Source organism: Blennius ocellaris, assembly GCF_963422515.1.
Source record: "Blennius ocellaris genome assembly, chromosome: 20".
NCBI lineage: Eukaryota > Metazoa > Chordata > Actinopteri > Blenniiformes > Blenniidae > Blennius > Blennius ocellaris.
The window spans coordinates 13,967,079-13,983,813 of record NC_137669.1 but is presented as its reverse complement, the minus strand read 5'-3'; the positions used below and the strand labels follow the sequence as shown (position 1 = coordinate 13,983,813).

Sequence of the window (16,735 nt, the reverse complement as noted above, 5' to 3'; positions counted from 1 at the left end):
CTGGACGGTGGAAAACCCAACAACGCCCGAGAATATTACACACGCAAACAATTTATTGATTAATGAGGTTAAAAAAAAAACAAAACTGAACATGAGAGATGAGTATCGAGTATCACTCATGAAGGAGGCCGGCCACATAAACGGTGCGCGAAACGCGCCGAGAAAACACAGACTTGAGTAAAAACAACAAGATGGATTACACCGGCTCGGGAAAGATTAGGTGTTGTGTGCGCGATGAGTGTACTTCTCAGATAAAACTAACAGCCATGCCTTCCTTTCAACAGGCTTATGAATGATGGCATTTCGCAGAGCCAGGAAATTGAGAATCGTGCCAAATCGGTGGTGAAATGTGAGTTGCATATGTCAGAGCTGGTGTTTGGTCTGTTTCCTCTGCACAAAGAAGAAACCCACCCCTCCTCCTCCTCCCCCATCGTCATCCCTCATTCTTCTCTCTCGCGCTCACATACTCATAACCCGCTCGCTTTGGCCAGCGACTCACCGAGCGTGAAGCTTCTTGTACCTTTACGGGTCAAAGGTCAGAATCAAGCACGTCATAAAATCCTAACTGTGTCAGTTTTTGCTCGCGTGGCCCTTCACTGTTGGCGAGCGCTTGCATTACATCTTCCACCAAAAAACCCCCCCCATCAACATGCATGAATAATTGACGATTCCAACATTTGACTTCAGACTTGCGCTTCACGTGGTCTTCAGTAAAAGCCAATTTATAGCTCATGAGGATGTTCGATCTACAATTTTGTTTTAATGTCTTGAGTAGATCAAAGTGACATTTAGGTAGATTGCAGCTCAGATTCCATGCCGATTCATCCAACTTGAGGTTGGCGGGAGTGATGGAGCTGAATCCAGCAGATAATCGAAGGCATGGTACTCCCAAGACCACAGGTCATGTAAAAAAACAACAACAAAAAAACCACTAAGATTTTTACTGGATGTTATTTTGCAAATTGAAATGACAATAGTAACTCCCATTTTTTTTTTTTTAAATGCGCGTACAGACGGGATGGTCGCCGTCGATCAGCCAACCAGTGAGGGCCGCCACGGGCCTGCCTGGGATCAGCGCTCCAGAACAAAGAGTCACCCTGCGTCTGTCAACAAGGCTGCTTCATTCACTCCCATGGTGGCGTTCGATCAACACAAACAACTGCAAGGACGGCGCAACAAAAAACAGGGACTGCCTCCTTGGCAGCGTTAAGGAATCGATGCAACTTTGCTCAGGCACAACAACACACACTCGCACCGACTAACAAGGCAACAAGTGGCATCCCCCCCCCCCCCTCCCCCTCCTCTTACAGAACAGGGGGGGGGGGCATTCGTTTGCCATACCGGGAACAGTGCCAGGCTTCCAGATTCTTTGGAGCATGCCACCCGTTGCCAACCTGAGGCTGCCCACTTTGTTGGCCATACAGCTGCTGCTCAATTGGGGCATCAAGCCCTCACAAACAACCCCCCCACTCCAAAATTTAAAGTAGTCACATCTCACTCATTACAAATACACATGAGGAGGATGGGGTGGGGTCACACCCAAGCTTTACTACACACTCATGCACACACACACACACACACACACACACACACACACACACACACACACACACACACACACACACACACACACACACACACACACACACACACACACACACACACACACACACACACACACACACACACACACACACACACACACACACACAAAGCAACACAGAAGCACATGTGAATCCAGCACACAGAGGCACACAGAGAGCGGAGACCCCTCCTCCCCGTTTTTTTATGGCTTGTTTTCGACCTCAGTGGGAATTGAGTCGTGCTGAAAGAGACTTGACCATTGTGCTGACAGAACTACTCTCTCAGCCTCAGCTGCACTCCTCCGGCCTGCACCGGTGACTGTAACGGTCTTGTGCAACAGCTATTGTGGGGGGGTGGGGGTGGGGGGGCAGCTCTATGCAAAAACCCAGAGTTTGCGTAGCATTTCCTCAAACCTCAAAAGATCTCACGAGGTCAGCAACGTCTCCAGACAAAAACCATCCGCATCCGTCTTTGTTTAGATTTGATGTGTGCGTGTTTGTAATTTAAACACTTGGTGTGCATTTCAGCCAATGGGCTCAAATTTGCATGTTTGTTGATATAGGAAAATGTGTGGGAACAAGATTTTCTGTGTGGGAAATGACACTTTTTATATGGGCACAAAAATACAACAGACACATTATGTAAGGTACACTAATAAATCAAAAAAAATCCAAGCATAAAAGGCTATTATTTAGTCACAAGCATTCCAGTCACTCCCTCACCAAAAAAAAAAAAAGGACACACGCACACAATCTGAGTGCATGTGACGGAAAAACATTCAAGTTGGACTTGAAAACAATTAGGTCATTGCTTATTAAGTCCCTATTGCGACTATACTGACGACATAACAGCGCAAACTTACCATTCCCCCCTCAAAAATACCACAGGAAATTCGTATAATCTATATTTAAAAGACCACATATAAAACAGCCCTACAAGGAGCCATTCAAAAAAATTAAAAATAAAAAGCCAAGTGTTTGACAAGCTGCAGCATGCATGGATGCCAAATCCCCCAAAACACAACACATGCACTACGTGCAAATGTGCAAGTGGAGACTGGATGCACAAGATCGTGTGTGTGGAAAAAATAATAATAACAATAATATTGTGAGGATCTCTTTGACGTGATCCCAAAACACTGCAGTCAGAGCGTGTTTGTTTGCCTCATCTCACCCACCCACTAGCCCACATAAACATTGCGCAGGCCCTCGCGAGCCCTTTGTCCCATATATATATATATATAAATTTCCCCCATATATATATGTCTAGATGTATACGATGTCCCTCAAATGTCATGACAGTCCGTCATTTCCTTCCTGCATGTTGTCAGATCGCGGCTGTCGCCCGCCGCCGCCCGCCGCCGCCGCGCGCGGAGCGCGTTTTTTGTCGGAAGGAGGAGGCGCGAGAGGCTGCGGCGGCGGCGACGCACCGCTTCACTCCGCTCCGTGCAGGAAGCGGTTAAACGCTGCAAAACACCGCACAACAAAAACAGTGCGAGCGCTGCTGCCGGCCGCCGGAAGACCGGGGCCCTCCGCCGCACACACATACACACACACACATAAACATAAACACACACACGTAAACACACACCTTCAGGCTGGACTTGAGCGGTCCTTTGGCCGCAGTGTGGTTGAAGCCCGAGGCTATCTCCTCCTCGGAGAACTCCTTGAGGCTCCCGTCCTGCAGGAGCACCGTGTAGACGCTGCGCCGGCTCCCGGTCCCCGCGGCCGACACGTCCCGGTTCTCCTGCTTGACAGCCTGGACCACCCCTGTCACCGGGGCTCCGTCCCCCGTCGGGCTCGGCGCATAGACCCGGCTGCCGAGGATCGACCGCTTCACCAGGCGCCTCGTATGCATGTCGAAAGAAAGGGTCTCCCTGCGTCCGGTTTTTTTGCCGGTTCACGCCGCGAGAACGTCGAATTCGAGCCGGTAAACAACGTCGAGAGAAAAAACACGAAACCGCAGCGGGTCGACTACGCGCTCCAGCAGCCCTGACAAAATGTTAGGAAGCGGCAACATACTCGGGAAAGTCCGCACGGCCTCGCGGGCGAACTGCAGCGAAACCCCGGGGAGCAACTTTGGAAGAGCACCCGGCGGCCGCCTGCGATACGGAACACAGTCATTCGCCGCCAAACAACCTCCACGTCCAACCGGCTACCGATCTCCCTCCGTTCGACCCGTTTGTTTTCCCCACTGCTCCCTGTGAGCCGAGCGGGCGCCACGGAAAACGCGTGGAAATCCACGCGTCCCGGAGCGCAGACGACGTTCGCACACGATTAACCAAAACGACGATTTGTTTGCAGAAATCGCCCCCCGCGCGCGAGCGATCCGTCACGGAAGCGTCCGACTGCCGCGCGTCGCTCGGCCGCACGCGCCGCCACGGTCGTTTTCACGCGGAAAACGCGTCAAAACACGACCGCCGAGTGAGTCCGGCTCCGGCCGCCTCGAGATCCAGTCCGGGGTGTGCTCCGACCGAGCGGAGCCTCCACCGGCGGAATGCTGCCTGTAAACATGTGCGGTCCGGCGGCCGCGGAGCGCCGTGATTGGCCCGCGCAGCACACGCCTCCACAAGCCCCCGCCGCTCCCTCCGTCTCCTCCGACAGGAGCGGCGCAGCTCGGAGGATGCTCCATTCAAAACAATGACGCAAGGATGGATAGAAACCCGGGAGGGCGGAGGGGGATAGGAAGAGTGAAAAGACAGAGGAAAGTGGGAATTTAGGCTAGGGAAGGAAAAAAAAACTTCAAGCAGACATTAAGCTTTCTGCTATAACCCAGTTGTACAGGCATGTAGCCTACTTTTCAGGTGCCATGGGATTTCTAAATTACTATGGTCTGGGGTTTTTTTTTTTTTTTTTTTACATCTCTGGATTCCTCTGGCCAAGTTTTGCAAATGTAAAACAAAAAAACCCCCAAAAATAGATTCCTGATTTTCTCACCAAATAGGAAAACTTGTTTTCTGTGCAGTAAAGTCCCGTAAGTCTATAGCAATCATAATAATAATAATGACAACCATGATAAAGCTGCACATAAAGCTTACTGCTTGTTTATAAAGCTTTGAGTGGTTTTGGGCCTAATTACATCTTAGATGTACTTGTTGAATGTGAAACATCCAGATCCCTGAGGTCCTCAGGAAAAGGCTTTCTGAGAAACAAGGTGAAGCAGCTTTTAGTTCCTCGACTCCTCACCGGTGGAAGAAACTTCCTGAACACCTGAAGACTGCTTACACACTCACTACTATTAAATTAGGCCTTAAAATGTAAAATTATTTGAACAGGCCTTGCATTAAGCAATAGATTTGATTTATTTTATTATCTGTATTTTAATGAAGTTGTTACTTTATGCTTTACTTAATCACTTTGTTCTAATGTATTTTCTTTATTTCCTTGTAAAGCAGTGAATTTTTTTAGGTTTGAATTTTCTATTAACCTTTAAACTTGCCATAGTTGACTGGGATTGCCTCAACAATGACAATTATTGCAGTATATTTCCAGCTATCAGAGAAACAACCACACGAAGCAGGAAAGCAGGGCCACCTCTGGTCCAGAAAGTAACGTTTGTAAGACTGTAAAGCATTTCTCAATTGTGTTACTATATGACATGATACGCAGAAGCAAGCCGGCTTGCGAGTGCGACGGGTTCAGCAGTATCAGCTTTCACTTCAGATTGTCACTTTGAAATATCCGGCAGTTTTCACACTCGGCGCAGCACAAGTCGTCATCTATGCAGTCGCTGTCCAATATACTTTCCGAACATTGTTGTTTCCATGACAACCTTTCCATAACTTATTTCCTCCTCTACAGAGTCTTGGCAGAGCAGGTTTCAAAATAGCAGTTAAGCTGATTATATCTGAAATTATCGGTTATGCAGTTGAACTTATTGGGAAGTTGCCTTTTTTATTATTTTTTTTTAGAGCTGCGGCTTGATGAGCATCGATACAAACTGATGGTTGATGGCAGATGTGACAGAAATAGCTGTAAAAAACACATATAGGGGGAATAGTGTGATATCTCTGTCATAATTCATTTTGTATTGCAATAATAGGCGTCCGACCTCTGTGCTGAGCAGGTGGATCCATTAATATAGTACAGATGTTACCACCAGTTGTCTGCAGTTACGACACCGAACAAATGAAGTCTTTCCAAAGTGTAAAAATAACAAATACATTTTTTTTTTCAATCACTTGTGAATAATTTATGACTCTTGTGGGGCCTACTAAGTGTAATGAGAACAAATCAGCCTCAGAATGGGAAACCCAACATGTTAATATATACAAATTACACCATACAGGTGCATTTTTTTCCCTTTAATTTGAGACACGATGTGAATGCCTGATCTCTCCATCCACATAATTAGTCTCAGGGAATCCTGCAAAGTGAATTTTGTTTGCATTGCTTAACAGTGACACACAAACCTACTGATTGTTTACCGTGTGAAAATAGCAAAAACAAAAACAAAAACAACCCAAACCATAATACATACAACAGTTGTGTTTGTTTGATTTGACTGTGCACAGAAAATACATACAGCATACATGAAGAAGTAGGATCTACTCTTTCCCAAAGCAAACACATCATGATGCATATATATACAGTATGTGTGTGAATAACATGAATAAAGTGGTATGTACCTCACTTGTTTATCTAAATTAGGGTTGCAGGGCGCTAGAGGCAAGAAGGGGGTGGGGGGGTGGTATACATCCTAACACATACATTCATACCTGTAGGCCTTTTAAAACTACCAATTAACTTCAAATGCATGTTTTTGTACGAGGAAGCCGAAATAATTGGAGGGAACCTACGTCTGCAAAGGAAGAACATGCAAAACCTACCAATAAAGGGCCCCGCAAGGCTGGAATTGGATTTTTGCTATGAAGCAAAAGCTCTAACCACTACTACGCAGTGTGCCTCCCCCCCATCTTAAATATTTAAACTATATATATGTGTGTCTTTGTCTTCCTGTTTCTTCAGTTCAGTTCTTTAAAGAAATGACAGCAGTGTATGGCTGTATAGCAACAGAAATGAACTCAGCATCATGTAAATGACTGTTTATGATGTTTTTCTTTGTCATACAGCAGATATAATGGCTCTTGAGTGCAAAATTCCGTAAAATCCATGAAAACGGACGGCGTGACCTCATCGCGTCTGAAGTTGTTGCTCTCAAAGAGACTTGACGGATGAGTCCCTTCTGATTGGGAAAGTTCACAGCACTTTGATAAAAGCAGATTTGCCAGGCCGGCGAGTTCATCTGTCGTAATTATCACCCTGAGTGGCGGAGAAAATATACCAAAGGATGTTATCGCGCTAACAAATGACCTAATTAATGTCAAACGTAATGTTTTGGGAGAAAATCACGCGCGGTGTGCAATCCCTCTGCGAGGCGGGCCCCAGTGGATACACGCACACGCACAAAACGACACAATTTATTACATATATATATTTTAATAGAACAATTCATGTCATAAAATATTTACATGCGGAGAATGGGAGCCGGACTGGAAGTGGGAGTGACAGATGTGGACATAACTGCCAAAACCGGCTTTGCCCTTTGATCAAAGGCGGGTGTCACCGCAGAGTTGTCTGCTGGTCGTAAGGGGGGGGGAACAAATGGTCTCATTAGGGGAGGAGTGGAGCCGAGGGAGCGTCTCCGCATCTCAAACACACCCCCCATTCCCTGAAGGGGGGGACATGTGTGTATGTGTGTGTGTGTGTGTTTATATGACCGACATAGACAGCCTGAGAGGATAAGTAATTTTTAGGTAAGTATCTATTAACTGTGTCTGTGTATGTTGTCCTGATTAGATTTGGCACTAAAACATTCTCCCCCCCCTCCCCTTTTTGGCAGATCATTTCCTCAGAGGTCATTTATCGTGTTCCGTGAATGCCAAACATATCTGATGGCACCACCCTGATGTGGATTCACATCAGTTGGCCCGGGACAAAGCACTCCGATGGTCATGGTTTTAAATAACACTGATAATGACCCCTTTGCTGAAATTAACACTATTTTTCTTTAACGACTTCTAATTATAAAACACCCCGGGGGGGTTGGATCCCGTTTAAAAAAAATCCTTCTTTCACTGTGGCAATACTTGGGAGATATTTTAAAATGTCCATCGTTTATGAATCCGATAGGTGTCAGGCGCAAGGCCGGCCGTGTTCGTCTGATCCACAAACAAGCTCCAGCACGTCCAGTGAAACGGGAGCCGAAAGCTGGAGATGCCGTTAGATTTTTTTTTTTTTGATGCGGTTGGAAACAGATGACACAATCTTCTAATGTAGTAATGAAAGAGATATTTACAGCAAAAAGCACCGGTCCTATTCATTTGAAGGTGATCGCAAAAACAACAGTTGTGAGACCTTTTTTTTTTTCTTCTTTCTCTCCCTTTAAAATAAAAGTACCACACTTCTCTTTTAATGCATGTTCTAAAAGAAATGTACCATATGTCTGGCTCCTGCTTTACTACCGGTAATAGATTAAATGCTTTGAGCAACAATAAGATATAAAAAGCTTATCGACAATGAGGTTTGAGCTCTAACAGACTTATTCCTTCTTTTCTTCTTCTTCTTTTTTTTTTTTTAATTATACCACTCTGGACATTGTACAAATAAGTAAAAGCTTACAGAAAGTTTCCAGCAAGTAACAGTTGGTTAAAATAGTGCTCTAACTATATACAAGCCTTGGTCGGCATGTCGTCAGTACAGGCTACAAACATACGAGTCGCGGTTTTCCTCTTCTTAAAAGCTTCAGGTGCTTAAATTGTGCAGACGTTGAACTAGAGTGTGATGATGCTTTGTGTATAAACGCAGTACCATAATATCAAACAGTGTGCTTCAATGTACCAAAAACCATAAAAATACAACAAAATACCGAAAATAAAAGGAGCAGGCTTGTCCCGTCACATTAAAGGTGTTTTGAATTGGCTTCTACCTGTATGCACACGTATATATATAGTTTTTAAAACGATGAGAAAAGCGTACCAAACTGTCCTCACAACTCACTTCCATTTAGTTTTCTCCATAAAAATGCTAGAAATGTTTATAAAAGCCTATTTGCTCTTCTCTAACAGACACACTCCGAAACATTTCACAATTACACAACGATATGCATCTTCAAATAAATATGAATTCCACAAAAAAAAAAAAAAATCATTGACATGGATGGTAAAACTTGTACAAATCCACTTCCCTCACCCTGTGTTCTCCATTTTGGTTGTGAAGACGCCTGCGTTCTCCTCCCGTGACGTGTTTAAGCTCATACATGTGCAAAGTCTTAGCCAAAGGACATGCAACAGTGCGGAGCAGTCATGAAGTCATCCGCTCAGTTTGACAGCATCCATCGAACACCATCTTTGTTTCTGCTAACCATTTGGCCACAGATCTTTCGTTTTTTTTTTTTTCTTTTTTTCCTTTCCCTTTTCACACCCACACAGGAATTTCAAAAGGGAGAATGCACAGCGGAGGAGCTGCCAACCTGACAAGAAACAGCCTTGAAAATGCATCACCTGACACCTCAATAAAACATGACACGGCGTCACCTGGAGGAAGCTGGAAGGACGAGCAGCTGCAGAGCCAGCGGATGAGAAGGATGTCACTCCTTCAACATGTGGAGCGAGGGCGCGATGTTCACCAATCACATGGAACTGACTGAACTCTCGGTCGTCTCCTTCTGTTAGTTTGACACTTATATTATCTTGAACTGCTGCACGTGCGTCGCGATTTGTTTATTTTTCTTCTTAATTGTTTGATGTTCGTCCAAGAATCAAGATTTCTTTTTTTTTGAGGCCTACAAGTACCAAAGACATTCACCCTGCTTGATAAATTAGAAACAGTCAAGTTCAGATCTGATAAACCGTACCCAAGCAGTAATGAGGACACTCATGCGTGGATGATGGATGCTGTGGCGAGCCATTTTCTGCCCCCCCCCCTTCCCTTAAGCCATGTGCTCAAAGTACACTTGATAGCAAGTTTAAAGCTGCAGAGATGTCTGTAGGTAATAAAAGCGTCGGCGCAGGAGTTTCCTCCCCGTGAGGCGACGGGGGGGTTGCGAGAGGACTCAGAGTCGTGACGTCTCCCGGCTCAGGTCCAACTCCCCGACGCTCTCGTAGTCCGGCTCGGCCTTGGCGGGGTCTGCGCCCTCGGCCGCGCGCGCCTCGTCCGGGCTATTAGTCTTTGGGATGCGGATGGTTTCGTAGCCGGGGTCCGTGCCGTCCAGCAGGGGGTCCTCGCCCACCGTGGGCTCGTCGGGCTGGGCGTAGATGTCCCGGACGGTGGCGTAGAGGTCGCTGGAGGACGAGGCCGGCACCAGGCCTTTGATCTCCGCGATGCTGCTGTAGTCGTGCTCTTTGTCTTCCTCGCTGGCGTCGCCGTTCGTCCTGTTGACGGTGGAGTACACCTCCGACTGGAAGGAAGAGGAGACACTCCGTGAGACCAATGTTTCGGCTGCGCTATCTTCGCAACGAGATAAAGTTGTGAATTTTTACAGTAACTTATTGGTTGGTTGCCTAAACTACAGATCAAAACAATGGATCAGTGTTAAAATACCAGTGAGCGAGAAATCATTTCTTTTGTTCAGATGAATACTCAACATATAAATAACATGATCTTATATGCACAGAGTCACTTACTATTACACAAATGGTGAAAATAAGCTTTTCTTTAGCACAATTTATTGACTTAGAACATTGCAGGCAGACAGAGCAGTCTCAAGAATTAAAATAAAGTTTGTAACGTTTCGAAAAGCTCTTGAGTGAAAGCATATCAACAACTAAAATACCACATAAAATTTTTTAAATATACTTGAATATTTTGGATCTGTTTGATAATGAGATAAAAACAACAAATAATATTAGATACCTGCTGACATGTTCTTGATTGAGCAAAGAATAAAAATGCAAAAGAGTGCAAAAACAAATCACACAAATAAAATAATAATAATAATGAGCTTACATTTGGCATTTCTCTATAGTTTGCAAGTGATTTGATGCTATTGTTGAATTCTTATGGGAACGTTTACAGCAGTAGGTTAATACTGTAGAAAACATGCATTTCCCCACAATCCTTTGCCATTCACAATAATGTCATCGTGCACATTACAGTAAAATACTGTTGAAATGGCAGGAATGTGTCACGGTGTCGTCTGTTGCCACGCCGCTTATTATTGTCATTTACTTCATGTATTCGACAAAAATCCGCTCCTCGTGGCAGCAGAGATAATAAAAACACGAAGTCAAGACACCGATGCATTCATAACCAAATATCCCCGCAAGGTTTTGTTTTTGTTTTTTTTTCCAGTTTAGCACATTGCCTGATATCGTATGACTATTTCACGACTTTCCACTGCCTTTTTTTCCCCTCTCTTTTGTTCTGTCCTTTTTTTTTTCTTCCTTTCTTTCTTCCCCCACCCTAATCTTCTCGAGTGTTCGCATTCATACAGTAAAGTGCCGCCGTCTCGGGATTGGAAACTGCAGTTTGGGGAATAAGGGAGTTTTAACGCACACTTGCCTCATTGTTTGACAGAACTTGGTGGTTGAGCCGCGGTGCAGACGACAGAGGGGAGTGCAACTGGAGGAGAAAAGAAGAACACAATAGATTGAGATACGGGGTGCAGAGTGCATGCAGAGTGAAAGCACCGACGCAGCATTTTTTTTTTTTTGTCAAGACTTTGAGGGGAATGCAATTAATTTCTAGTTGTGTTCCTCATCGAGCTGTATTACTAAAACATGCGGGAGAAAAGTATCGACAGGTTCTCCAAAACATATCCACCAGTGGGAAAAAAGGGGCCCCAATAGTGAAATTGCAAACTAGTCCCAGCGGTGGGAGAGACTCGTGGCACTGCATCTGCAGTTTCTGCCCGTGATACACACACACACGGGGCTAATGTTCTATATAACAACCCATTCATTAAAAAAAATTATTTAACAAACGTCGATAGGGAGTGACAGAGAGTGGGACGCTTTTGAGCGCCGCCTCTGTCCACCTCGCCTCGTGATCGATGAGGGAGCCATTAATCAACAAAGCACATCTGACAGCAGCACAAAACACCTCAGGAGTCTAACAAGAATCTCAATATTCCTGCCAACACTCACTAAATAGTTTATGTGCAGAGGGGATTAAAAAGAGGAGGGGAAAACACTGCTTCTTGTGTGTGTGTGTGTGTGTCGGCCGCTTTCTTTTCCGTTTTTTTACAAGGCTCGAATTTGAGATTTAGATCTCGGCTGGAGGTGTCAAGGTCAATGCTGATGTATTAAAACGGAGAAAGCTGTTCGCCGCTGAGGCACGGCACTCGGTGTCACTTAAGGACAAAATCTCCATGCCGGCCACACCGAAGGAAAAAGTCAGTGCACACAGATCATCCATCAAGCTGTCGGGCTGGAGCGGGCGCGTCGTACCGTCTTCATGCAGATACATGTTATACTGGCATTTTCCGAGAGCATGTAAATCAATTGGATTACTTTATGGATATGGCTTGTTTGGAGACATGATTACTTTTATAGATCCGGCATACACTCTACCGGCAGATGCCTTTTTTCATTTCACTTTAATTAGCCAACCAATTAGCCAGAATGTCCCCCCGGAGGAGTATCTGAACGGAACAAGGACGCTAGGTGACTGGGCTCAGTCGTTGCACTCCGAAGTGCGCTTCACGATGTTTGTCCATCATATATGAAGCCCCCCCCCCCCATACCGATTGGCTCAAGTGTTATTGCAGATGAAAGCAGAATTTGAAGTTAGTCAGCCACCCAATCAGCGGTAATCGCATTATATAGATACACGGCTTTTGATGCACGCACTTCTCTGGGGTTGACTGGTCAGAGCATCAGACTGTGAAGGGGAGAAGCTCTGAGCCCTGAAGAAATGTTCTAGGTTGCGTTATGAGCCCGACACTTAACCACGCTTGGGACTAGGGATATGCACAATTAGTCGGTTAAACGTCCGTCCCTCACTAAGCCGGCGCCTGAAATATCAGTCGGTTCGACAAAACACTCTTTATAGACCGCTGCACAGTGCGATTCTCAGCAGACGGGCTCAAGGACGGACGTCGTCGTTGTCGCAACCAAAGACGGCCTGCGATAGAATTCCCGACAGCGTCCCAGATTTGGTGGCGATCGTGACTGCTGATCTGCGGCCTACGTCGTAGCTAACGAACCAACAGAACTGCAGCACGAAATGACATTTTGTCACGTTAAAAGAAGCGTATCAGCAGGAATATCATAACTCAATACATGTCGTGTTTGTGCTTTGAATTATTGAGTTGCGAGATGATATGTGGAATCAAGGTTAAGGTCAAAGTGAGTGGTGGAGATATACGGTACCTCACCCAAGGTAGAAGTAGAGAACATAGACAAAATATATCATCCAAAATAGATAAAAGATTGGAGAAAACAGAAAAAAGTAATAAATAAGTAATAAACCGTGACTGACCACCTGATTTTTAGACTATGGAAAAAAAAAAAAAACCTGCAGTCCACACAGTCTGGTTTTTTGCTGAGCTTTGTGTTTGCTTCAAAATAAAGTACTACTGCAAAGCAAAAAGCTGCAAGGTACTCCTTGATGGCTCGCCACTTACTTTCTCTCAATTCTTTCTTCAGTTTGGAGACAAGTCGAGTCGACTTAAGGAAACAGGCAAACACTTCGAGAAGTATGGCTGCACGTTACAGCTGACAGATCACTGCACTCACATAGGGTGTATGCAAATCAGGATTACGGGTATGTGTTTGTATGCATGTGGGAGATACAGTGACCTACAACGGAGTTATTATGGCTATAAGCCGATTACAGCTGCCGCAGAAGATGGATGGCACAGGTGTCAGTCACGGTGAGGCGTGCACTTCATCTCAGGTTGTTGCACTTCCAAATAGTCGCACGAGAACGTAAACAAACACCGGCGGCTCCGCGAGCGTCCTACAAAAAACCCAATTCTCACCAACTCAGTCGTAACACATAAACACGAACAAATGCTCTATCGAACAGCGCCGGCTCCTTTCAGCCACAGGCAGCTCGACAGTGCTGACATGGTGAATATCACAGTTTTGCTGGACCATGTCCCCCCCCCCCAACGTACAACCCGGCAGCCCAGTGGCTGCGTCAAATTCATTTCTTGCACCTCATACGAAGCCCACAGGCGACAAGCAAGCAAATAACTGCAAACAACTGTTACTGCTGTTTATGACAGTCCAATAACTGTTCAACTGCACAGGATCAGAAGAGCTGTGGAAAGAAAGAAAGAAAGAAAGAAAGAAAAAAAAAAGGTCACAAAGAAGCTTTCGCGAGTTGTGGAGCTGCTGCACCGAGCGAGAAGACCAGGTGGAAGTGTGCGTAAAAATGCTTGCATATAGAAAGCCTGCCTGCCTGTCTGAGTATAAGAGAGCAGCATTTACCAAGCTGTTACCTGAGGGGATTCCTCTCAGACATTTACATACGAGCACCTCAGTGTACGTGCGTGTGTGTGTGTGTGTGTGTGTGTGTGTGTGTGTGTGTGTGTGTGTGTGTGTGTGTGTGCAGATACGAGGGATGGATGCAGAGAGGGAGAGTTTCTATAGCCTGTATCATCCATCATGAAGCCAGACTAACTGTCAGAGTGATGGCGGCCAGCTGGTGTGTGCGCACACACACACACACACACACACACACACACACACACACACACACACACACACACACACACACACACACACACACACACACACACACACACACACACACACACACACACACACACACACACGACAAATCACAGACGACTCCTGGTCATACATGGGCGTAAACCACAGGGAGCCAGGAACATTCACGGTTAACCTTAAATCAGCCCCAGGGCGTCCACGGTGCAGAGTATATGTAAACACAGCCGCGTCACGGGGCGGACCTGTATGCGCGTGTAATATGGGGGGTGGTATGGGACAAAATGAGATGCATGGGGGTTGCATACATTTGTGGGTGCCTATATGGAGGAGTACATTTACGTGTGTGTGTGTGTGTGTGTGTGTGTGTGTGTAAGAATTTGTGTGAGTATTGGCCCGCGCATGAAGAGTGTGGAGATACACTGGAGCTCACTCGATCAAGATTTGATCACGGGTATGGGGGTCAGCTGAGGCTACGTTCTCCTGCTGTCCAAATGAGAAGCAGTGATTAACTAATTGGCTCCAACACCACAGACAAAGGGACGGAGAGAAGTGAGCGAGAAATTAAAAAACAAAAAAAAACAAAAAAAAAAACCAAGAGAAGCTGCGGGGGATAGACAGAGGGTAAGAGAGGCCAGAGAGATGCAGGATATTAAATAATATTCATGGTTTATTACACAATAGGTCATCTTTCCATTGCTCTGGCTGCTGATTTGAGCCGTTTTTCAAGCCACTGTTTACAATAATGGAATTATGAAGACCAGAGAAAACAATAACAATGTAATTGCCGTCATGCTTAACGTTTGGCAGCAACATTTCGATCGCCACCTCACCAATGTTTCGCAGGTATATTGTTTACATTTGTCACTGTTCAGAGTGCTAATTAGCTGCACGCGGCGTAATCCTGTGGGAAGAAAACGTATCTGGTGTAAAATTACCCACAGTTCTATGTACTGGTAAAAAAAAAAAAAAAGCTGTTGAGGTTTTGTACAAGAAACACCAAAAAAAAATGAGTTATGTGGAGGGGTGGCAAAAGAAAAAATTTACATGCGGCTCAAACAAAAACCGTTTAATTATTTTAGTCTGGATCAAAGTCAGGAAAAGTCAACACGGGGCCCCTGGAGAGAACAAAGAAAGTTTTGGTTAGTTAAAACGGGAAAACAAAAAGTAAACAAGACTTGAGAAGGGCAGAAGGACCAGTTGTCGTTTTCTTTTTCTTTTTTTTTGTCTGATGCAATTCTTCCTTGGCTCAGTGAGTTGTTGTTGTGATCCTCTGAAGGATTTCGACATGTGGAAGGCAGCATGCTGAGCGCAGCAGAACTGCTTTTTGTTTCTTTCCACCTTCGTTTCTTGTCCCCTCTCTCTCTCCATCTCCTCCCCTGGACATTTTTATGTGTCACCTCTTTCCCCTCCGTAATGTCGTTTGCTTCTTTGTCACCCGCCTCTCCTCGCTTGCTTCCTTTTCTGTAACAGATGACTTCATTTGTATGCTGCTGGGCTTCTTGTATAGCCCCCCCACTCCCCCCACCACCACCACTGTTTCCTTCGCTCTATCTTTGCCGCCTCTCACTCTTGACTTTCCTTCTACCCCAGCCTTTTCAGCATTTTTTCTTTTTTTGAGTCAATCTCCCATCATCTCTCCGTCACTTATCTATGTTTCATCTATTACTCTCTCCTGCTCTTCTCACTCTGGTTCCCATTTTCATTCTCCCGTCTCCTCCCCTTCACTCCTACACCGTCTCTCTGTCACCCTCAAATTTTTTCCTCCGGTCTGCCACTCTCTCCCCGGAGCGGCACCGAGACAGCAGCTTAGCAGATGATAATTGTGGTGGAGAGACACATCTCCCTTCTTCTTTGTACCCCCCCCCCCCCCCATGGTATTTTTCTCAAGCCACTTAGACTGACTCTCCTGCAAAGCGTCGCTGAATTAGATGACCGGAGTCGACTATATCAGGGGGATAAATGGTTTTTATCGGGATGGAGAAAACTCAGGAGGAAGAGAGAGATGGGGATTGTGACCGTAGGATGGAAAGCTTCTTAAAAAAAAAAAATCGCACAAGCTATTGGTTTTGTTCAAGTTGAAAGACTAAACTTTTGACTTTTCATCATTTGGGAAGTTTGAACAAACCCCTTCGCCACATTCCCCTTCCCGGGTTTTTTCCCCCCATTATAAGATGTTATTGTGTTGCAAATGCAATCAAATAACAATAACTCATCTCTTCTAGTTAAATAATGTTTACATGGGGACCACTAGATGGCACTGCATGGTAATGGGATGCTGGTACATCTAAAAAAAATCCATCACTCCCCTATTTGACTGAAGGCACAAGCTATTTACTACGATTATTTGTTTTTTTAAACATATGCAGCAGAAAACAGGAGCAGAGCAGAAGAAAGTTCAGTGTTTGAGAAACGTGAGGGACTGAAAAAAACCTGAGAAACAATGAAGCTGAGTCAAAAGTGACAACAGCAAGAGGTGGAGGAATGCAACTCAAGCTGCTGCATGAAAAAAAAACAAAAAACAAAAACAAGTTA

The 16,735-nt window shown here is 45.3% G+C and overlaps 2 protein-coding genes across 5 annotated transcripts in view; both read right to left on the bottom strand.

Moving 5' to 3' along the window:
* znf704 (zinc finger protein 704) overlaps positions 1-3,768 on the bottom strand; it is a 46,033-nt gene extending 42,265 nt beyond the window's left edge. The window contains exon 1 of the mRNA XM_080516241.1: positions 3,175-3,768. Within this exon, the coding sequence (XP_080372367.1) occupies positions 3,175-3,441 (267 nt within the window). The 5' untranslated portion in view covers positions 3,442-3,768. The remainder of the gene's footprint in view (positions 1-3,174) is intronic.
* Positions 3,769-7,028: 3,260 nt separating this feature from the next.
* The window catches only part of pag1 (phosphoprotein membrane anchor with glycosphingolipid microdomains 1), a 48,739-nt gene continuing 39,032 nt past the window's right edge, over positions 7,029-16,735 (bottom strand). For 3 of the 4 annotated variants that reach the window (XM_080515912.1, XM_080515911.1, XM_080515913.1), the window contains 2 exons: positions 11,085-11,144; positions 7,029-9,981 (listed from right to left, as the gene is read on the bottom strand). In XM_080515912.1, coding sequence (XP_080372038.1) covers positions 9,637-9,981; positions 11,085-11,144 — 405 coding nt within the window. In that variant the 3' untranslated portion in view covers positions 7,029-9,636. The remainder of the gene's footprint in view (positions 9,982-11,084; positions 11,145-16,735) is intronic. The other variant, XM_080515914.1, reaches the window with a different exon arrangement.